At 40.3% G+C, this 24392-nt stretch overlaps 1 protein-coding gene across 2 annotated transcripts in view; it reads left to right on the top strand.

The window, feature by feature from the left end:
• fbxl17 (F-box and leucine-rich repeat protein 17) overlaps positions 1 to 24392 on the top strand; it is a 280850-nt gene that overhangs the window by 1432 nt on the left and 255026 nt on the right. For both annotated transcript variants that reach the window (XR_008570043.1, XM_054773275.1), the window contains exons 3-6: positions 1548 to 1910; positions 2007 to 2129; positions 2658 to 2915; positions 2986 to 3117. Coding sequence is in view for 1 of the 2 variants with exons in the window: in XM_054773275.1 (XP_054629250.1) it covers positions 1548 to 1910; positions 2007 to 2129; positions 2658 to 2915; positions 2986 to 3117 (876 nt within the window). In the remaining variant the exon portion in view is untranslated. The remainder of the gene's footprint in view (positions 1 to 1547; positions 1911 to 2006; positions 2130 to 2657; positions 2916 to 2985; positions 3118 to 24392) is intronic.

Below are 24392 nucleotides of genomic sequence, written 5' to 3'. Positions count from 1 at the left end.
ATCCGATGTGTATGCGATGCGACTGCAGTATAAACGGTCAGGTCACAGATATCCGACCTATATGTCATCGAAAGACGTGTATTGCCGTGCTTGCCGAGACTTTAAAGGTACTCACTGATGTAGGGAGTCATCGAAAGGCGTGGTTGATTGTGCAAGACTTGGATAAAGGTACTTACCGATGTAGGCAAAAGTTCATATTCTCATCCGAAAATTCTTTTTAAAAGGTGTCAGTGAAGCAGCTCTCGTCAATGTCTCAACACTCCTGCCTCAGACATCCACCCACGCGCACCTCGGAACAGACGTGGCAGCAAGTTGTTGCCCTCTTTCTTCTTCATCTTCTTTGAATCGTTCTTAAGTAGGGGAAAATGTAATATTACCAATGATATAGGTACTACATGTTCGTGTATACATATACAGTATATGCGTATGTATGTAAATATGAGTTTGGATGCAGTAGTAATATTAAACGAGGATAATTAATGAAAAAAAGAATAATAAAAGTTATATAATAATACGTAATGATAAATGTTATTCACCTTTGAAGAGGAGTGGTCGAGCATACGTTGTTGTGGTGGAGGAGGAGGAGGAGTTATTGAAAAAAAGGACAAGTCGTCGTTAGACTCTTCTAAAAGAGGTAGTGTTCTGTGGGTGGTGTAGAATTAAGCAGGCCTATTAACTCTTCATAAACTTTAATCACATGCTCTGTCCGGGTTGTATAATTTAGCTTTCCATTGAGCTTTACACTGTATCTCCCCAGCGTCTAACTCTTCCTCTGTTGGTCTCATTAGCTCAAGGCTGCCTCTGTTGGTCCCATTAGCAGTGTCACAGTGCCCTCTACTGGTCAAGCATGTACAGTAGCAGTATAAATACTGATTGAGCGACTACAAGGCAAAATAAAATAAAATATAGACCAGTCGGCTTGTGTTCGTATCCGCGAGTGTTCGCTAGTCGGATGTTTGTAAATTGGGGACCTAGTGTATTGTCAATCACCGCACTACCTCAATATACTCCAGGGTTTAAAATAAATCAGTAATTACTATGTCTTGTATTCTTTATGCTATGATTTGAAATACTGTACACTACTTTTTCAAATTTACCAGACACATTAGGTGAGTTCGCACATAGTATCGGATCGGTATCGCCGATACCAGCCTGAATTTTACCCAGTATCGGATCGGAAGTGAAATCAGTGGTATGGCACATCACCAGAGCACCTACATGCAGCGATCTTTACTTCCGTAAACACACAGAAATGCGAGCGATGTCATGCTTTTGCGCGTGTACGTCACTTTTCAGATTAACAAGTCGCATTTGTTTGGTAATTTGAATGGCCACATAAAATATTGGATTTAAACCAAAAAAAAAAAAAATCAGTATTGGGCACCATGCCCTGCAGTGTGAACGTAGCCTATGGTGGTGGTATACGTTGTTGTCATCTGTCATCATGTATGATCTAAATAAAGGTATTTTATATTGTGAGAGTGTAACTAATGACGTGTATAACCAGCTTCTACATGTCTGATACATGTGTGGCTCCTTGTATACAGGTGTGTAAGAGGAAGTGTTCAGAGGTCCAGAGGTGCACCCCTTGCAACAAGCAGCCACGCTGTGCCTTTGCTGCCCCCGATGGGGGCTTGGAGAACGGCGGAGTGGGAGGAAGTGCTGGAGAGGCTTCTACGAACTCTGAAACTGGCCACTGCCACCTTCCACTCTGCGCACTTCCCTCTTGCTCCTCCTCCTCGTCTTCTCCATCCTCCTCCTCCACACCGGCTGATGGCCAGGTCGGTCCGCCCCATAGCTTGGAGATGTCCCCCTCCAGCCTGCAGAACTACGACGACTGCCAAGTCAAAGGTTGTGATGCTGCTGACCCTTTAAGTATCAACCACCTGCCTTCCTCCATTCTTCTTAAGGTCAGACGTCATCCAGCACTCCTCTAATTTGGGTGTTTGTATTGAAAGATGCAATTATGTGGGTTTGATGACAAGCTGGCTTCTCTCTGACCACAGGTTCTCTCAAACTTGACGGTGAAGGAGCGCTGCCTGTGTGCTTCTTTAGTCTGCAAGTACTGGAGGGATCTCTGCTTGGACTTCCAATTCTGGAAGCAAATTGACCTCAGTGGCCTACAACAAGTAAGTCAACACTCAGGCAAATGTGAATGACGTGGGAGTTTAATTAGCTAAACCGTAAAGACGACGGGTCGTTAATTGGTAACAGAGAGAACTTTTAACGTTGATAATCGCATGGCGGGAGTGCCTGAGAAAGTGGAAAGAAGAATGTGGCATTTATTAGCAAGTATATCGCACAACACAGCAGCAACAGAACCAATGTTGTAATAGCGTTAAGGAGGAAACTGCTCAGTCAGCATTAATACCGCTGATGAGTTCATCGTACGGTAAGTGTAACACGCATGAGTTTCACATCAACAGCTGGGTAGCGCAACCAACATTGTAAAGCGCATGCAGAGGTAGATACAGTAAAGTTGCTCAATGCTGACCCGTCATGATGCACCAAATGCTACGATCTTGTGGAGTTAGTAAAAAAACGACACCATCGTGTTGCCTACAGCCCCAGATGTTTTAACCTGGAGCTAACTGGAGCGCTTTGATGCTTTTGTAGGGCTCACACCCGCTGACTCAGACTTTTCCTTGTCTTTCCAGGTAAACGATGATCTCCTGGTGCAAATAGCCTCTCGGAGGCAGAATGTGACGGAGATAAACATCTCAGACTGCAGGGGGGTCCACGACCACGGCGTCTCGGCTTTGGCCTCTCACTGTCCAGGTCTGCAGAAGTACACGGCGTACAGGTGCAAGCAGCTGGGAGACTCATCCCTGGCTGCCTTGGCTGCACACTGCCCTCAGCTGGTGAAGGTGCATGTAGGCAACCAGGACAAGCTGACAGACAGGGCGCTTATAAAGGTATCCATTTGGAGCCATATGTAGTCTTCTGACAAACAAGACACCGGCATGATCCTTCCATGTCCATCAGATAGGAGAGCGCTGCAGTGAGCTGAAGGACATTCACCTGGGTCAATGTTACGGCGTCAGTGATGACGGCATGGTGGCTTTGGCCAAAGGATGCCCCAAACTGCAGAAGCTGTACTTGCAGGAGAACAAACTGGTGAGTTCTTTTAGTTTGTCTGCATGCTCGTTGTTGCTGCTGTCCCTTAAATAATTGTGGGGAGCAGTGTGACTGGTTTTTGACTGTTTTCTTCATGTTGTCATGGTTCCCTGCCATAATGGATGTTCTTAGGCACCCTCGCAATGTTATTTAAAGTAGTCTATTCGTTTCTTTTGGGCTTTTTGAGTGTACACTCGTTTATCTTCATCTTTGAGTACTATTTTTTGAGGACTATTTTTGCTGTGACACAGATTTTCTTTGAGGGCCTGCGGCTTACCACAGTGATATTTGGGTTAACACAAAACTCAATTGAAATTTTTTTTTTTAATAGAAAAAGTCACATATAAAGTCAAATAGATTGCAGTTGAATACAAAGCAAAAAAACAAATATCACTAATGTGAGTGTACCAAAACTTAACCAATATAAAGAGAAAAGATTAATTAAATAAATAATAAAATTAAATAATGAAATAATTAATAATACAATAAAAATTGAGCAAAATAATAACAAAAAAACAACACAGTAGAATACACCACATGCAATGAAAATGAGATAATATTAGTAAATGAAAATAATAAATAATTATATTCATTCTTTCTTTCATTCAATATTATAATTAATAATAATTTTACTAATAATGTTATTAATAACATAATTACAATCAACACTAATAATAATAATAAGAATAGCAATAATTTCTAATAGTATTTAATAGTAATTATTAATTAAAAAAAGACTATAGTTTACTAATTATTAATTAATTAAAAAATGATTGCTGTTTCGTGGTTGACTATGGCCTATTATTAGTCTAAAAATATTGAAAGACAAGTCATATGCAGTATTCTGTTACACTTATGAGACGTAGATTACTTTACCGTAACGCTGAATGGAGCCAGCCATGGCATGTCCAGAAACATGGCATGGTTGATGCCATGCCAAATGATGTGGTGTAGTGTTATGTGATATTCGATTCACCACTAGAGGGTGCTATTTCACCCTCCGAGAAATGCCAGGCTGTTGCATTCTCTGACAGATTTTATTCAAAGCGATGCAGTTTGCCAATTGGCTATCGCGAAACCTCTTTTATCGGCCATTTGGCTTTGTATCTGGACGAACAGAAATAAAATATAACCGGTCATTTGTCATGTCGGCCTTTAATCCCTTTCATTTGTCTTTTTTTCCTCCCCTCTTCTTCCGTCCCTTCATTCCAAAGTAAAACCATGAAGATCTTGATGAATTAGCCCTCTCACGATTGTTAACAATAGCTCAGTTTGTTAAAAGCCCATTCATCAACTTAATTGTACACCATATTAGGCAGAGCCTCTCGCTGAGAGATGAATATTGTTTCTATTAACATTTCAGCACAGCGGTTTGCATTGCAGACGTTTTTTTAAATGTGAGTCATTCTTTTGGAGTTTAGATAAGTCTGAGTGGGGGATTATTATGTCTAGGCTGGGGTAATACTTTTGCAATTAAAATAACTCAAAAGGAGCAAAGGAACTTTAATGAGGTCATCTTCTGTACATGATCTGCTTCTAATATGGAGCCTTTAGAAAACTCCTTCCTCCAAAGTTGATGAAGCAAAGCACCGCAGGATGTTTCCGTGTGGTCTCTACTTTTTTCTTGGCCGTTCTTTTCTTGCTCCATGTCATCGTTGTGGGTTTCGGTTCCGTGCTGGAGGGTCTTCTCTCTGTAGTGTCCACCTCTGCTTTGTTCATGTATCCTTGAAGGACCAACTCAAACCACTAATGGCTCTAATATCACCAATGCTAATCACTGGACTGTCTGGCTTTTTTACAGGGATGGGCATACCAATGGATGATTAAGAATTCTCTAAATTGTGTGGAAATTGTGTTGTTTTTGAAGTGTGTGTCGAAGCGATTGCGTTAAAATGGATTACACTCCTTGGTTGCAACCAGCAGAGATGCTGTCGATTCACTCTCAACTAGCTTTTAATCTAAAAACACCAACCGCATCACATCCTCTATGGGAAATGGATCTACGTTCACACCCTGGCAAGCATTGTGCTGCTCAGTACAACACAGACATGGCAACAGGAGTTCAGAACAAGCACTCTGCATTCATGCACGTAAAGGGTGAGAGTCAAACTGTGGAAAAATGTGCTGGGAATCACTTCAAGGTTTCCGCTACATGTAATTGATCGTTGCGGTGCCCCACTACAAAATAAAAGCGCCACACCTTTAAAATTTTTTTATTTTTTTATTTTTTTAAACTTGAAAACAATTTTAAGTAATGTATTGTATGAATGGCTATATATGCTATATAGATTGACCACAATTAGTTTGAAAACGATTTAAAATACAGTTTTCCCTCATTTATTGCTGGGGGTAATTTCCCAAAATAGCCCACAATAAGTGAAATCTGTGAAGTAGCCAACTTTATTTATTTTACAATTATTATATATGTTTTAAGGCTGTAAAACCCCTCACCGTACACTTTATACACTTTTCCCACACAGGCATGGACATTTTCTCACATTTCTCTCATGTTTAAAGACTCTCAAAGTTCAAATTTTGTTCGATCAACCTACTAGGTGGGACACAAGAAATGAAGTGACTCACGCATATTCACTCCTCTGACCGTGCCTCGCCCTGGCCGCTTTCGGCAGGAGCGTTTTTGTATCCTTGCTCCCGCCGTCGTATTTTCCTCCTCCTCGTCCTACTCCTCCTCCTCTACGAAGATTAACTTATTCCGTAATGGCGCCCTAAAGCCGATTAGCTTCTTCTTCTATTGTTTATTGGCGGTTAGCAAGCAGCTCACACGGTTAGCTACTTTTCTAGCGGCCGTCGACCACCAACAGGAAACGGCACAAATTATTCTCTATGTAATGCATTTTCTGTTCATATTTGTGAGTGTCTGCATCGCATTAATTGGATTTACATTATTTCCTGTATGGGGAAAATTGCCTTTTGGAACAGATTGATGACAAAAACCGAGGTTCCACTGATATTACTTAGGACAGGATATCACTTTGTTTGTTTTAAGTAAAATCCAGGATGTGTGCAGGTGCATTTGTTGCTGGACAGAGTGGCAGTCTGAGGTGATCCTAGGCTAGGAGTGTCTTTTTTTAGGGAAGCAGGTGGCTCTAAACGTCTCTGCTCACTGCGACCCTGCATTCCTTAGTGCTGCTCATCCACTATTTATGTCACACTTGGTTTATGGCAGCAGTTGCCTTTCAAAGCTTGTTTTCTTCCTCTGAAGTGTGTTTGCTTTCCTCTCGCCCATTCTTATTCCGTTGTCTCCCATCACCTGGAAGGGCAAAAGCTCTGAGAATAACAAATTTTCTTCAGGGAAGAGAAGGCAACCGTGAAAGTTTTGAGTTGTAAAAAAAAAAAAAAAAACCTTGCAGAAACGATCCTTCTTTGCTGTACTTGTTTCTTCCTTTCAATTAAACCCACCGTGGAAACGGTGAACATTTTTGCCCAGGAAGCACTTTTCCTTTTTTTTACGCTCTCCTAAATGTGCTTTATCTGCCCTCCTGTCTTGTTAAAATCACAGAGCGTGCGCTTCATTTTGCTGCAACAGGATTGAAAGATTTTCACACACACACACACACACACACACACACACACACACACACACACACACGAACTGATTATTTACAATTTTAATCAGTCCAGAACGTGGAAATGTGAGTGGAATTGCAGATGCCCTAACATAGATTAGCATGTGCCCTCAATTAAGGGCTAATTACTACTTTGCATTTTCAATCAGAGCCTACGCTGATTTTTGCCACGTTTTTTTCCCCGTCATTCTCCGACACTTCTCGGGAGGAAATTTATTTCTCTTAGCATCAACATGAAAAGGCGGTCCATTGGAATGAACTGGTCTGATGGGCTGTCATTGTTGGGCTTTCTACGGTCATGGGAATGACAGCGAACCCCTTCCTGCCCGACGGGCCAATCAAGCAGATTAAATTGTATATTGACATTTTCAGATTTAATTAGCCAGATTATAGGGCCCTCGGAGACAAAGGAAGTGCTAATGATAGCTGTCGCTTATTATGGGATCACCCTTTTGACATATATCAATACACACAGAGGCCTTGTTGAGAAAAAAAAAAAGTTGGGCACAAACACACACACACACACACACACACACACACACACACACACACACACACACACACACGCAGGAGCTGATGGACTGAACAGTTGCCAGCTGCACTGGAATGTCCTGTGGAAACTTTATTCACATATTTGACTTCAATTACACACAAATAGAACCACGACACAGGCACACACAGTGCATTGTGTCGCAGCATAAAGTCTTCAAAAGCGGAGGACATTTTGGGTTTGTCACATGATGTCATTTTAACGCCGCAAGGGCTCTGTTTAAAAGCACCCATAGATAGGTCGATAGACAGAAGATGGTGTGTATTACTCTGGTTTTCATTTTTAGTTACTGATCAAGCCACGGGTCTAAGCTTTGGGGAAATTTCCTGGGTGACATCACACACGTCCTTATGTCATGATGATGGGTGGCTACATGGTAGTGTCGCTGACATCACGTATTTTAGCAGAAATCTTCAACGTGGGCCCTGTCCGCATGAGAACGTTCCTGGGATTTTTTTTGTGAAAACAATTGGCGTCCACACTGTGCCCGATTAGTAAATAGTTGCATCCAGACGGGAACGGAGATGCAGACCGAACCATGCGACACACCAAACTATAGACGAGGAAAGAACCCATGCACATAAATCCGTCGTCTTCAGATTTCCAGAGTTTGCGACGAAGTGGGATTACTCCTACGAGTCATGATGGAGAAAAAGACAACAAAATATCAGGAGAATGTTGACTGAGGTGAGTCATGTGCGTCAAAGTTTTCAGATACTACGTTGGCTTGGCGTCAAAGCTCACTTCTGGTCACATGATGGAAATGGGGTGGTGGCTGATCAGTGACATCATCAATTCTGAAACAATGCGGTTCGGCCATCTATACAAAAATGGCAAGCCGTTTTAAAAAAAACAACAAAAAACGTTTCAGGGCATTTGTCATTTTGACCTGAAAACGTTTCCGAGTGGATAGTCCCACAGTCTGTTGTGGGATACCGTTTAAAAAAAAAATAAAAAAATTTAATTCACAGAATTTTGTTCAGATTTAGAATCAAATTGCCCCAGCAAATAGTGGAAGTTAAATGAATTTTTTTTCAGGCTCAAACAGTCACCATCATAAAACCTTTATTATGGACATTATTTAGGCAATTTTTAGGCAACATTCATAAATGTGTAAAAAGAAAAACAAAAAATGAAATAAAACCAAAATAAATTAAAATGACTCACCCTCAGAGAAAGGAAACTATAATAACTATAATATGAAACAATATTAATTAGTGTCTGTACTTTATATTTAAATACAAATATTGCTCATATTGAGGTGAGTTCTTATTTCGCATTCAGGTTCAATGGTTATCATCACACTGGTGTCTCAGGAGATTTGCTGATACCTTGCGTGACATCACATTAATCTTGCTAGGACTCCAAGTTTTTTTGTTTTTTTTTAACTTTTCTGGCATTTTTTTTTCCCTGGGGAAATTTAGTTTGGAATCCAAATTTACTGACGTATGGGGCGTTTGACTGTTTGAGGTGCAATTACATTTTCGTACAGGGCACAAGTATACACTTTTACATTACATCTCAAGATTTTGCATATTCATGTAGCACATTTTTATCAATTGCAATTTTAGAAATGTTTTTATTTTTTGTACATAATTAATTTGAATGAAATTCTACACTTTTATGGCTCAAAATACAAATTTTTATTTATTTTCTTTTTTATTTTCATCTCAGAATTGTGCATGTTTGTAGATCAAATGTTTTTGAATGACATTTGTTGCCGTTATTTCTTTTATACGTATTTATTATAAATTCTGTATGTTTGAGGATCAAATAATGATAACTTTAATTTTTTGTATTTATTTTAAGTATATTTATTAGAATTTAATTCTGCATGTTTATGGACCAAATTAATAGCATTTTTATTGTAAGATTTTTTTTTAAAGAAATTATAATTTCTTTTACATTTTTTAAATACATATTTATTTAATACAATTCTGCTTGTTTGTGGAATAAATGGTGGTGGTAGCAGGTGATGTGTATTCTCATGTAAAAAAGTTGTACTTGGACCATTGCACTTATTTAGATTCTGGGTGTGCATTGGGACATAACAGCACTTTCCTCTCTTCAATATCCTCCTTCAAGTGCTTCTCCATTGATCTGTTTCCCCCAAAAACTCTCGTGTGTGTTTGTGTGCATGTGTTTGTGGCTGTTGCTGCTCGGACGTCTTTGCCTGAAGAGTAATAAGATGCATTAATGAGCTCTGACTTAAACTTGGACAGGCGGCTGCACTCAGACACCATCAATAAGTTCCCTCCGCTGATGTGCCCACACAACAAAACACGCTTTAAAGCTGGAGAGAGAAAAACAAATAGCAGAATTGGAAAAACTTTTTTGGGGGGGGAATTACAGGTCTGTGAAGCATTTCTTCCAAAGCGATATTTCACCTTGGTGATTTTGTTTCGACATCCCTTACTCAGGGAAAGGATTCATGAGCAACATGTCATTTGAAAACACTAGTGGAATGATTACTTTTGGTGCAACAGACACACAAACTCCACCTAGGCCTGTCACGATAACCAATAAATCAATTAACTGCACGATAAATGAAAATGAACTTGATCATTTTGCCTGCCTCGATATATTGACATTGCGTGTTTGTTGGCGCTAGCGAGTGTACGCACGGAGTGTCGTGAGGAATAACAAGCAAGCAAACGCAAATGGATGATTTTCCTGAAAGGGGTGCCAGCGAATGAGAATATTCACAGGCGTACCAGCGGCAGTGCAGCAGTTACTTTGAGGGTCATGACGCACAGACTACGGTGACTTAAAGCCATAGCCACGTGAAAATAAACTGCAAGCACATTGAATAAACAGAGGAAACAGCGTCAAATACTTTCTTCGTGCCTATTGTGTACAACACACGGTCTGACGTCAATACCCGCTCATTTGCGCATCGTCATTTTGTGGCATGAAAACGTTTGTGACAAAGACATTTAAATAAATAAGGCAAAACGTTGGAACTCGCGTTTCACTCGCTGTGATTCCTGAAGTATAACACATTTTGCTGCATTTCAAACGCGTGCTTTGACCAAACTCCCACAAAACCGTCCACCTCATAAAAAGTGTTGCTAAAAGTGAAACAAGGAAGCGGATATGCAAATGAGCTGACATCTGTTGACTCACAATGTGAACTTCAGAGTATTTTCGGGCTATTTCTCTGTTTTTTTTGTCAGTATTTTGACAATAACGGAAGTGACACTGATTAAAAATCAGAAGTATTGTGATTGATTGTGATTTTTCATTGAAGGACAATTTTTGCTAAAAGAGATGGGAGTCCATTTTATTTCCACTGGGGTGTTTTTGTCTTTTTGTTTGTTTATTTTATTATGTTTTTTCCTTGTTTGTTAAATTTGATTTAAAAGCTTTTGGCATTCCAATTACAATGTTAAATATTCTTTATTGCTTTTGATGCAGTGTACTCACATTATTATGCCTTATAGTATCATTACATTAATGAAGAAATGGTCTAAAAATAATGTTGACAATAATATCGTTCAGCAGCAATAATTTCTAGGACAATTATAAATATTTTTTATAACACTATTATTATTTAAATTATATAAAATTTGTTATCGTGACAGGCCCAACTCCACCTGGAAAAAGGTCATCATTATCCATAAATTATCTATATTTGCAGGCTGAAACATGATTCTTTTAGCCAGTTAAAGTCTCGGGTTGCTGACTCTGCTTTTTTTATGGCAATATTTGCATTCTTAATCTATTGGAAGTTTTTCCCTCTCCTCCTCTCCAGTCCCACTTACAGGTTGGTAATTGTAGTTTTAATGTGTTCCTACAGAGGGCGTAGTAAGACAGGATATAAGCAGGATGCATTGTGCGTGTGTGAAAGAATTGAGACTTGAAATTATTTTGTGAAACAGTGTTCCTTATTAGTGTGTAGAATAATAACTGCAAAAGTAATTGTAATGTGTACGATGTAGAAGTTTGCATGTGCACTCCACCAGCTATAACATGAGGTGCACCAACAATGTAATGAAGTCCAATACAATGGAAATTCTGCCCATGCAAAGACAAGAGTGCCCATTTTCATAGACACTATCAAGGTTTTGTATACCTCATTAGTCCTATGATGGGAATAAAATATTAGAAACCCTGAGTATGATACATTTTAACTACAGCCATGGTAATAATTGTCATTTTGGATACAACGTTTATATTGGAACTCATTAGATTGTGCAGATCTAAATCAGTGTCCTATGGGTGTATATACTGTATAAAAATCGTATGGCTTTATTTATCCCTGAGGGATGTGGTGCAAGAATTAACAACACAATTGAATAATGCAATAGAGCATCTAAATGAAGCTGTGACTGTATTATGTATGCTAACTCTTCTATTCGGGGAACCTCTGCACACAAAAAGGTGAACATTTGCCAAAACATTCACCCCGTGTTGCCTGTGCTATTATTTTTCTGACAAATGCATCACGTGGCGGTGCTGTTCTTAAGCACCCAAAGTCTGACCCTCATAAACCGGATTGACTTGAAATATCTCACACAGCTCCGTGCGCTGTACAAAACAGCCTACTGTAACTTTAAGGTGTTTTGCCAAATCGCCATGAAATTTGGTCCACACCTTTTAGAGGACTTGCAAGCACACGTGTGTGCTTGCAACAGTTGAGCAAGGTTGGTTGGAAAACATGGCTGCCATGCAGGGGCACGAGCGAGACTTGGCACCTAATAATGAAAATATCAACCTAAGAATATGTACTAGGTTGGTACAAGTCCTGCTACGGTGTAGTATGGCAACATTCAGAATCCTGCTGCTGTATGGAGACTAGGGTTGTCACGAGAAGATACACGGGATTGGGTCTACGAAAACCAGATGAGACGAGATTTTATCTTTAAAGAAAAGTACAATGAAAAAAAAAAACATGACAATATATTGCAATCTACTAATATTTCTACTACGTTACATACACTGCCCTCTGTGTGTGACCAAGAGACTGTATAACTGACAAAAGGGCTCACTCCGTTCATGCCGTTGTTCTGTGAAACAAACGCACCAAGGTTCTGAAACCAGACTCTCTTCCTGCCTGTTTGGAGGCAAGAGATGAGGAAAACAAACATGCATGCACATGGCAATGTATTGAGGCGGGCAAAATTACCAAGTCCATTTTCATTTATTGTGTGATTAATTTATTTATTAACCTCCCAGCCCTAGTACTAGCCCACGAGACAGTTTTTTTTTTTTTTCCCGGAACGAGAAATCTTGTCACATTTTAATCTCGCGAGAACTTGTGACACCCTTAATCGAGGCTGAATGGCCTTTGCAGCGTTTGTGCAGAAAGTGTGGCACTCCTCAGCATTGTGCTGACGTGCTCGCTTGCGGAAAAGCACAGACAAAACACGTTTACAACATGCATACAACTCTTTTTTTCTTGAGTGATTTGCTGTCTCTTTAAAAGCAAACACATATTTTGTAAATTTTTCAACCCCAGCCGCCCTCGACCGCAACCTTTATGACCTTGTGTCCGCGCTTTGCTCCGGTGTGTGTTTAAAGAGCACGCCGTTGTGTTTATCTAGCTCCAGATGGCGAAGGCTCCTCCTGACACCCGGCCAAGCGATGCCACCGTGATTCATGGCCCTTTGTGACACCTTGCTGTGGGACGCCTTTTTACTCGTCTTAATCTCTCTCCCGCTTTCTTCAGACTCACTATCTGGCTGTCATCCTCTGTGATGATGAACTTCTTTTTTGTTTGACAAGTGCCGCAGTGTTGTCATAGTTGTGGGGTGGACTCGCATGTATGCGCTGATGAATAGGCGTCCTTGTAGGATCCAGTTTATCATGTGCACGCAAAACAGGAGAAGAAAGAGGGGAGGAAAAACTAAAACTAATAGGGATAAAGTTGTTATCGCAGCTTGTCAGTCAATTTGTTGGTTAGCAGGATTCCACTAAAATTGCAGTTTGTGGACTGAGTTGCACGTGTAAATCTGGATAAAAGTGCACACAAAAGATTTGATGATACTTTCTTTTTTTTGCCATTTGGGTTACAATGGAAGCGTTTCCCCCCACCCCAGAATTAAAAATGGTTTAAAGTCTCCCTCACTACATCACACCCTCACTCTATCTTTTAGTTTTTCCAATAATTAATAAATTATGGTTGAATACACACAATTATTGGTTAAAAAAAAGCATATTTAAGCAAATTGTACTTATTTGTGGCCTAAACTAAGCATTTTCAAGCATAAAAATAGCTAAATGAAGTAAAATACAAATACAAGGCAGAAGAAGCATTCTAATTTTGAATGTAGTACAGTGTTCCCTCGTTTATTGCAGAGGGATAGGTTTCCAAAATAGCCCGCAATAGGTGAAATCTGCAAAGTAGGCAACTTTCTTTTTTTTTTTTATAATTATTATACATGCTTTAAGGCTGTAAAACCCCTCAGCATACACTTTATACACATACAGGCATGAACATTTTATCACATGTTTCTCTTGTTTAAACACTCTCAGAGAAGTTCAAACCTTCGTTTCAATTTTAATGGTCAACCTACAGGTTGACACAAGAAATTTTTAAGTCACTCACATGCATTTTTTTTTGTCCCCTGTGACCGTTCCGCTGTACTGTAGCATTTTTGCATCCTTGTTATATAAAACATATTGCTGCAGTCCTTTGAACCGAAGATTTATTTACAAGCTTGCAAGCTAGCGATGACACAGGAGACGCGCAGGGCGGCGCGATGGAGATTGATTGACAGTGGTCTACAGCCAATCAGGACGCAGAAAACGATGGGCGGTGCAGACAGACGAGCGAGGGAAGACTTCCAACAGTGCAGTTCTTCTTAAAGGGCCAGGCTCGGCCTGTAATGGCGTTCATACGCTGTAATAAAAAAAAAAAAAGTACAAAAAAAAATTCAGCGAAAGGTGAACCGCGATAGAGCGAGGGAACATAGGTGTATAGGCGTGTCTGTATAGGTACATTTATTGCAAGTATAAAATATCTCACAATAGGCACAATACATAACAATCAGAATAACAACACGGGCTACTGTTGGGGCCATAAGCCACAGCAAGCTAAAGCTCAACTCTGAACCTCTGACATCACTTCTTCTCCTCTACGCATCTGTCCGCCCGCCATTAAGGTCCGTTCGGGAACACATTCTCTGTGACACACATGACTACTAGGATTCAACTGCCTGCTACATCTTCACAGTAATGGTCATTCATTCTCATGTACTGTCTCCTTATTGTCAGAGCACACGCTGCCGATTGCAGAAACTGATGCTGAACACACAAACAAGCGCTCCACGCTTTTCAACCTTGGTGCAGATATGCGCTCTACTTTTCTAGTTTATTACCCCGCTCGTGTCCGACACCCAACTCGTTCAATCACCCCCTCCTTCACCTGCCTCCTCCCTGTCTGTGTGATTGAGAGGCCAAAGCCGCTCTAATCACTGACTTCATTAGCGATGATTAATCAGAGGCAGGAAGGCGTGTGTCTGCATTCATTTATTTACATGTGTGTAGTGTGTTTTTCTTTGTTTTTCTTCGTCTTCCGCGTTTTCCTATCACCCCACTCCACTGTGATGCATTCAGGGTCCGGCCATAGCAGCAGTAACAGCAGCGGTTCAATACTCAGGGTAATGAATGTGTTTAATAAACGCTGTGGGTCGATGGGCTTAATGAAGGTGTGACATAAGATGGGGTCTGCAGAAGGCTGCTGTAACGAGACTTTAACGAGGCGCTGGGGTTAACGAGGTCAGAAGCTGTATTGGTGAGGGGATCCCAATTATGGTCTGTCTGTCTCTGTTTTCATCCCCTCCTCCGGCTCTCATGGCCGGCCAAGCCTCCATGTTCTTGATTGCTACAGTACCACGAGTTTGTCCATCTCCTAATTAGTCGATACAATGTTTTCATTTCTGCTGGCAGAAATGTCACAAAGCCGTGAGACCTTTTTATTGAGAATTTAGTTGGATTTCATGCTGTAATTAGTGGGGAAAAAAGACCTATTATAGGAGTATTTTATCATCAACCTTAATTAATTGCGCTGGACTTTTAAGTGTAAAAAGAAGTTAACTACTGTAAAAGCGTTGAAACATGTTAACTTTGATTCGTTTGTTGTTGTTTTCATCTGATTTTCTATCAGATTACATCAGCTTCATGTCATTTTCTGAAACAATTTAAATAAAGTAAAATAAAATACAATGAAAAATAATAGATAAATAATATCATAAATACTGTATAGTAGATTAAACACAATATACAGTCAAACCTGTCTTAGCGGCCACCTTTATAGAACGGCCACCTGCCTATAGCAGCCACTGAAAAATCCCCCGCAGCAAATTTACATGTTATAGACCCTGTGTATAGCAGTCACCTGTCCAACGCGGCCAGCGGCCACCCATTTTGTCTCCCTTGGTCAATATCTGACCGCATATAGCGGCCAAATTACCGACTCAAGTAGAAGCTTCATGCACGAAAAAGTTTTGTTTTTCAATCAATGAAGGCGTCGTGTGTAGACTTTAATTACTGAGTCCTAGGTCAGTCACAATCATTCACAAGATCCACACAAACTGTCAGTTGTTCCACATAAAAAAGCCGTCTTCTTTTGAGCTTGTTATTTCCTGGTCAAACATGTAACTTTAAGAGCAATTGCACCAAAACATTACCGCAAATTAGGCTGGGAACAGGATGTGTTCCCAGCGACGCTACAATAAAAAAAAAAAAAAAAAAACATACGCTAGCATGCATGCGGCAGCGGGAGAAAAACTGAGTTCGGTTGTACTTAATTGAAGTATTTTAGAATGTACTCACGTTATTTTTCATCAATCTTCATCCACAAATCCATCAAAGTCCTCATCTTCTGTATTCAACACAAAAAAAGCCGTCTTCTTTTTCGTTCGCTACTAGTCTGTTAACTTGTCAGTGTTATTCAGCTCCGAAGCAAAGAAAGAAACTTCTCCTGTTGCTTCTGCCAACTTTATTTCTTGAACGCGGCCACCAGACAGCAGCTCAGAACACACACATCTCTTAGCATCGTCTCTCCTTCCTGCTTGCCCACAAGGCAAAGGTTAAACAAGCCCCACTACATAGCTGTCCAGCCAATGCCTGTAAGAAATGACACCGTTTATTTCCTGGTGTGCACTGGTCAATACTGTAATGCCGCTTGTTGTGGGGAAGGAGAGACTCACGTCGCCGATGCACTTTACTGGCTTTATTAACAGCGGATAACACTGCAGGACTTTACATCCACGCCAACATAAACACACTTCCCAACTCTCTCCAAACTCACAGCTAGCACTGAGCCTAGCTCTCCTGCTCGGGACGCCCACCGTCACTTCCCGTCACTTCCTGATGAACTAAAGCTGTAATGACTCTGCCGTATAAAAAGTAAAATATTAAAAACAAGCGTAAGACATTACTAGCACAGCTTTGTTTTGTGGGTCGTGGATATATTCTATCAGTTATTATTAAGCCTCTAGCTTCCTTTTAGTAAGTAAAAACCTTGGCTATGATTGCACTACATTGTCATGTAGACCTACAAAGTACACTTGGAAGAACAAGAGGTGAATAAATGTATTGCAACTGATGTGAAACTGATGAGGGGTAGGATTAAATAAGCTTTGCTTCTTCCTACTCCTTTTTGGACATGCAAAATTGTGAATTGTACTATGTGATGTGCTACTGTTTGACTCATATGCATGTTCAAGATGAATTAAAACCATGAACCATGATAATAACAAGCCTAGTAGTGCTGTACAACTTTTATCCGCAGTCCGCAGTGCCATCTACTGGTCAACATTATTATTATTATTTTTTTCCCCTTTTTTTCCTTTTTTTTCCCCCTCTACTGGTCAACATTCAAACTGGACGCCAACCTGTCTATAGAGGCCACCTGTCTATAGCGGCCACTTTTGCAGACTCCCTCTAGTGGCCGCTATAGACAAGTTTGACTGTGTAAAAAATACAAGTAATTATTAATAAGAACATTATAAAATAATAAATCAATAATATTCATGAATTAATAAGATGTAATCAATTAAACTCCATTTTCGTCACTATGGCGACTTAAAGACTGTCGATTGAACTCATTGCATCACCATGCTAGAGTTTCATCCACTGGCCTTGTTGATTCTTGCTGGCTCGAGTTGTCTTCATTGTTTTTTTTTTTTTTGTTTCTTTTTTTTTTTTTTTTTTTTTACTTAAAAGTTGTGCCTGAACAGAGAAAGCAGGAAAAGCAACACTTGTTTTAGGAACTCGGAGACCCCTGAGTTGTTTACCACATGTGTTACAGGCATTGTAGGTGGGCTCTGCTGAATAGTCTATATTTTATATGCTGGATTCAAGTAGGCAGAGAGGGGAAAAAAAACCCAACATTTCAAATGTTTTAAAGTCTGAAACGTTCCATGCTTTACAACGTCTTTATTGTATTTGGGGTTTTCAGCCTTTGCATGGTTTGCATCAGTGTCAAGAGTTGCTGCCGAGTATCTCTTGCTTAGTAAATGTTTATATAATTAACATTCATTCACATCCACAGGAGATGTTGGGAACAGGATCTGAAACATACAGGCCTTTTCTTTAAATTTTAAAACGTTGATGCTTCTGTTAACTGTGGTTGCAATTTATTGCTGAAGAAGTACAAATATTGTGGAGTTGTACGTTGAAATATAGTATTTCTGAGGAGAGGTGAAATGTCTTTTTTTTTATATTTACTGTTCTTAAGCGTATCTGCAAGCAGTTCTTTGCAACCACAAAATAATAAATAAATATGTGGTATCTGTCCGAATAATCACACAAAAAAATCTTATTGTGACCATACTGACAGATACCACGTTAAAATGATTATAGTGATTTTATTTTGCATGTCTTGTGGTTCTAGTGAGTGCATTTTTATTTTTTGGTGTAGTGGACAGCCTGGTTAGAATTTGAATAAAATAGACTTTATTTTGCATCTTTGTGATGCCTGATGTGGTCACAGACAGATGTTTTTAATATTATTGTTTCACATTACGCAGAAAAAAAAAGAAAAACATTTGAAAGTGAAAACGACCCGACTGAGGTTCTCACAGAACTCACAAGAGAGCTTTTTTTTGGATTTATTTGTGTTTTTTTTTTCTTGTCCGCCTGCAGCACTTGCACTCACTCCCTCACTCACGTACGTGAACACACAGAAAATTGTTCATGGGAGTGGATTGGGTTTGCTCTTCATGTTTCTTCAAAATGTAACTTTACTGAGGCGGATTGTTACTTTGTGTTAATGAGGTGCCTTTGCCCGCTTGCTCAACTGATGGACTTTGTTGAAGAGTTGGACTTCTTTGGATTCTTTCCCTCTGAATCTGCACTGCTTGATTCCAATGTTAGTACTTCTGAAGGGATAAAAGTAGTATTTTGTTCCTTCTTGTTAACGGGATGTACTGTAGTTCAGAAACACTTTCATTAGCTGCACATAAAATCTTTCCAAATACTTAATCATGATGAGCAGGTAATTACTGTATACTTTTCATATACTATACTATAAAGAGGGAAAATAAATAAAAACAAATGCAGTGGAACCACTGTGGCGCTGGTTGACTTCCAAGTTGTTTCTAATTTCAAAACAATTGCTGTAAACTAAACTAAAGTTGTCCTTTTCTTCACAATTGAACAGCCTCATAATTCATCACACACTTTGTCAGTCTCCCTCCCTTTCGTTGTGGCTCTCGGTGTCTTTCGCCTTTAGGCAAATGAGCCCTTTGGCTTGAGTTGTCCTCTTCATCACGCAGTAGTCCATCCTTTCGAAACCCGTTGGTCATAATAGTGTACCGTCCGAGGTGTAGGACGTCTAAAGTCAGTCTTTGACAAGACAAAAACTCGCAAACTTGTACTACTTCTTTTGGACCGGACTTGCTGTCTCCATTTATTCAACACACCATGTGAGCACGGCATATGACGGCGACAGTCGCCTTTATATGATGTCATCCATGCGCCCCACTTTCCAGGCATAACCAATCAACCTACGCGAAATCAAACTGTTACAATAGTGACGGTTGGCAGTCCGAGCAGTCCAAACAGAATCTGCAGTAATTCTACACTTGATCCAACTTACTTTGGACTTTTGTGAAATCAAAACACGGTCGCTGCATAAGACTTCAAAATGTTTATTACCGTCCACTTCACTACTTCCAGAAGCTGCACTCTTAAGTGTTGGTGTATAACAAGTGTATTTACATAAAAGTCAAATTAATCTGTGTACTTGCCATGTTTTACGGACTAAGTCACACTCTTTTTCATAGTTTGGCTAGTCCTGTGACTTATAATCAGGTGCGACGTATATATTAAAATAAAAATGTATCATTAACATGGGCGTAGTGAGGGAACTCTGGGCTTGTGAAGCCGAAATGCTGCTTCAGTGATGTGGGTTGAGAGCGGGAGCTTGGTGAACTTGCTTACTGGTAGCTCGCTTGTTGGACCCAGTAATTTATCCTATTCAGCCTCCCAGGTATGGTCATTATGTTATTGTGTAGCTGAAAATGTGTTGTGTTATAATATGTGTTACGTTAACATACCAGACACCTATTCAGCCTGTTGTTCTGCATGCTATTTCTTGAATTTTGTGTGAAATACATTTCTAAATACAAATTTGTAAACACAGTTTCCTCATTGCCATAACTGGTACCAAAGAGAAAGCAAAACACATGAATCCTTTAGTTGCTCACTGGGCTGAAGTCTCACCGGATTTGCTGATGTCTCATGCGACATATCGATTTCCAGAAAATGTAGCTTGAACTTCAAATTGTACAACTTTTTGGGGGCAGTGAACTTTGTCGGTTTGACTGTAATCATATAACTACACAAAACAATGTCTTTACTTGATGGAAACTATTTTTCTCCAAACAAGTATATTTTTTTCATGATTGACTGAATAATTAGCATCACATTTGACTTTTTCCGCCCTAGATTTTCCTTGTTTCTCTGACAACTCTAACAAGTAATTCCACTGCATGATGAATTACTTGTGAGCGTTTTGAATATTTAATGGTGAGCGTAATTAAATGCTAATTCCTACAAGTTTATTTACTTGTACAGTATTTCCTGCCTGCATTGTTCGGCTCCCTTCTTAGCTGGTGAGTTCATGTGAGTGCATTTGTTCATTTACATGTCATTGTTGTGAGAATGGCGTGTGGTTCCACCACGTTGCACATCATCGACAAATTGACTGGTCAACCACTGTATATTCATGTAAAGGTTTAGGCATCAAATTGCACTTTCTCTTCCCACCCATGCTTCCTTTCCCTTTAGCATTACTATTTTACCATGGGCGGGGGAGTTCTGCGGGAGGGTGGGCTGTGACTTCCTGAAGCTCATTTCATTGCTTGGTGTTGCTAGAGTGCAGCACCGTTATGAAATGTTGCATCCAGACAGCCAATCGATTAATGGCACACTTAGCAACGCTAATTAGCACAATATGTAGAAGTGCACAAAGCGTCAGGTGACCCCAGACAGCCTCTGGCGCGTAACTCACATCTCCAGCCATAAGGCCCAGCTGTCCACACCATGTGCACCACCGTGGGTCAGCACAGGAACATAGAGACTTCTTCAAAACAGATTTTGTCTAACAGAAATTTAGATGGAGGGCTTACTCGCCCTATGCATTCATACCGGGCTAGACTTTGGCACGACTATCCCGGCCGTTTACGTCTCCCATCACTTCTATTCTACTGTTATACTTTGATTTCCTTGACAATGTGGATTATTTCCAGTTTTACTTGGAGTTATTCTGACTATTTCTGCTGTGGAAGGTGCCGGCTGTAATTAGTTCCATGCGAGAGCCAAGCCAAGCCAAGCCAGCTTTATTTGTGCAGCACTTTCCAAACACTAGCCACTGAGCAAAGTGCTGAACAGTAGGGGAATCACAAGATCTCCCGAGATTAAAACATGACAAGGTTCATTCATTCTTCATGAATGAATGAATGAAGATTTCTAAATAAAGTCTTGTGGGCACTAGGCCTGTGATGACAATAAATAAATTAATTAATCACACAATAAATGAAAATTACGTCTATAATTTTGCCGGCTTCAATATATTGCCATGTGCATGTGTGTCTGTTTTCACATCTCTCGCCTCCAAACAGGCAGGAAGAGTGTTCATGCTTTCAGCACATTGGCACGTTTGTTCCATAGAACAACGGCATGAATGGAGTGAGCCCTGTGGTCAGTCATACAGTCTCTTTGTCTCGGTGGGTGGAGGCGGGGCCGGTAGTATACACACAGAGTGCAGAAGAGTGTAGCGTAGTACAAATTAAATTAGCAGATTGCAATATATTGTCATATTTTTTTATATTGTTTTCAGTGTACTTTTCTTAAGAGTAATGTTAAAATGTTGTCTCGTTCACGTATACCGCATCTTGTGTATTGTCTTGTCTCCCCTACTGAACAGAAGTAAAATGTCATGCATAAAAATAACTAAATCTAAACCTACAGGTCTCAAAAATAAAAACGTGCATACAAAGTTAGAGACACAGAAGAAAATACTCAAAAACAATAAAATAAATAATAAATAAATAATAAACACTCAAATCAAAACAATTTAAAAATAGTCAAATAGCGTCAATGTCTCATACTGGAGACCGGGAAGGGGTGTAGAGGTGGAACAACTCAGAAGTATGGTGGGCCAAGACCATTTAGGTTTTAAAAACAAATAAATAATTTGAATTGTCCAACAAAGATAGGCAAACATTGCAGTGCTGATAAGAGGAGTCATTTATGCATTGCTATGAGAGGAGCGATGCTTTGCTTAACCATGTTTGGGGTGGCAGGAGAGGACAGTGTGGGTTGTCAAAACACCGCTGATGGTGATGGGGATAGTGGGAATGTAAAAAAAAAATGCGGGGATAGCGGCATACCTGGTAGTATCCGCGGGAGAGTCCTCGACAAAAAATGCGCTGCTAATTGATAGATGAGACCTGAGAGTACAATGACCTGGATGAATGATAATATTCACAGGCATAATAGATAGATAGATACTTTTTTATCTAAATCTGTAATAATAGCACTTGAGGCAGCAGTGGTGTTCAAGATGCCGCTGTAAGTGACGATGATGATGGCTGGGTTTGCTTGAGAGCAAGTAACACAAGTACATCAGGCATTTTGATGAGCTGGTATCGTGGAGAGAGGGATCTGGCAAATTCTGAGCCTGGGATGTCATAATATGCAAATTAGATGAGTGGCTTTACTCCCATCACAAAACTTTGTGTCATACCGATGATTTTTCTAATTTACAGTACACCTTTATCTCTAACCATTTTCAAGCTTCGAACTTTTGAAATGGTAACGCCAAAACTGAAAAGGGTTAATTTGAGGTCATGTCTTTATTACGTACATGACTGTAGTTGTGCAAGTGTGCTGTGGGTTGGATTGTAGGATCAATTTGAGTCATTAATAACCTACGGCGAGCGAACACCTTACAGTCTAAGACTCCGCTGCATTGCGTGTGTGCATTTGCGTTTACATATAATCTTGATGAGCCCAAGCCTATACCTATTCCAATCATGCCGAAAGAGGGGAAGTGTGCTGTGCCTGTCCCTCCGATTACAATGGTAGGACCACTGTAATGACTAACTAATAAACAACCAATAGTAACCCAATACTCATTCATGATTGTTGGCGTATTATAACCGTGTTGGTTTTAAAAATGTGCAATTGCGCATTGTGCTTTCAAAGTTTAAGACTTGCGTACTTCAACTCGACTGATGTACGTTACAGGTTCGTGTACAGGTTCCAGCAGTTCACCTTTGTAACCCTGTCAAACCACACTCAGTGGTACTTTTACCAGTAACTAATTGAAATGTGCGGTTTTACTTACTCTTGTACTGTTTTCCTCCTCTGAGAGCAACTACCACTTCATCCTCCCTGCTTCCCTCTCCCTTCTCCCCCCCCCTCCAGCGCCTTTCCCATCATCCTCACCAGTGTAATTCGGCTCGGCTAAATTAGCACTCAATTAAAAGTGAATTTGGCGAAAATAAGCGTGCCTCCGAGGGCGCTGGTGACGGAGGGAGGTGGACGCCGTGGGGCCACCCGGCTGACTGTCTCGCTGCATCCTCTACTCGAGGACATGGAAAGTAAATTGTGTGTGTGAGTGAAAGCAGCTGATTTGCATTTAGATAAATCGCTGTGGATGTGTGGTCGACATTGAGATGCAGGGGGACTGCCGTATGGAGCCGGACCAGACTACCTGCACCGCAGGATATGTGTTTTGTCAACTGTGGTGAGAGGATGGAAATACGAAATCTACAGATATGTGGCAAAGCTCTTTGTAAGTACACAAAATGAAGTGACTGTGGCCATTGAGACATGCAGTTGGCTTGTTAGACATTTCTTACTTAATTTCCACATTTGCCCTTCATCCCTCATAATGAATAAAGACACTTAAGTATTAAGCAGTGTCCTGTACGTCGTGTCCAGAAGCCCTTCCATTAATTTTGACATTTTACAACCTACCCAAGCCTCCTCAAATTTGATTCTTCTCGAGTGCATACTAAAGTTTACTGCCTCTTCCTGCAAAATATGGCAATGCACAATATCTTAATTCTCACATCTTTTTAGCACTCAGTAGGGCGCACACGTCCGCCAAGGCCTGAAAAAGAAAGCCAGATAGCGGTAAATTCCTCCCTCCTGGCTTAGCCCACAGTAATAATTTAAAATAAAAAAAAAACAAAGCAGGAAACAAGCGAGTGTGGTTTGTATTTCAGATTGATGGTGTACCACTCCAGCCCAGCAGGTGGCAGTGATATGCATTACAAAGTTTTTGAGCACAGACCAGCAACTTGGAAAAGCAAGCCATGCCTTTCGTGGAACAAAGTTTTCACAATGACAAAATAAGACATTTCCAGAGCCGCGCCAAAACAACTAAGCCCTATTTTAGCAGCTACTGCAGTAACCTACGCAACAAAACTGGAGCGGGAAACAACCAAGTTGTGGAAGAGTGTGTTGTAGTATGTAGCTTGTTAACAAGTTCAATGTTACAATGGCTAATGTTCCACTCCAGTCCTGGAGGTGGCAGGGATGCATATAACAAAGTCGTTGCCAAACAACTAAAACATGAAGCCATTTCAGCAGTCTCTAGTGGAACGACATTTTCATTTTGACCCTTAAATACTTAAATACACTTTGCTGATCTCACGAACGCATTTTTTTGT

This window comes from Dunckerocampus dactyliophorus, chromosome 4 (genome assembly GCF_027744805.1).
Source record: "Dunckerocampus dactyliophorus isolate RoL2022-P2 chromosome 4, RoL_Ddac_1.1, whole genome shotgun sequence".
NCBI classification, from domain to species: domain Eukaryota; kingdom Metazoa; phylum Chordata; class Actinopteri; order Syngnathiformes; family Syngnathidae; genus Dunckerocampus; species Dunckerocampus dactyliophorus.
The sequence above is the reverse complement of the archived record's forward strand: the minus strand, read 5'-3'. Positions and strand labels throughout refer to the sequence as shown.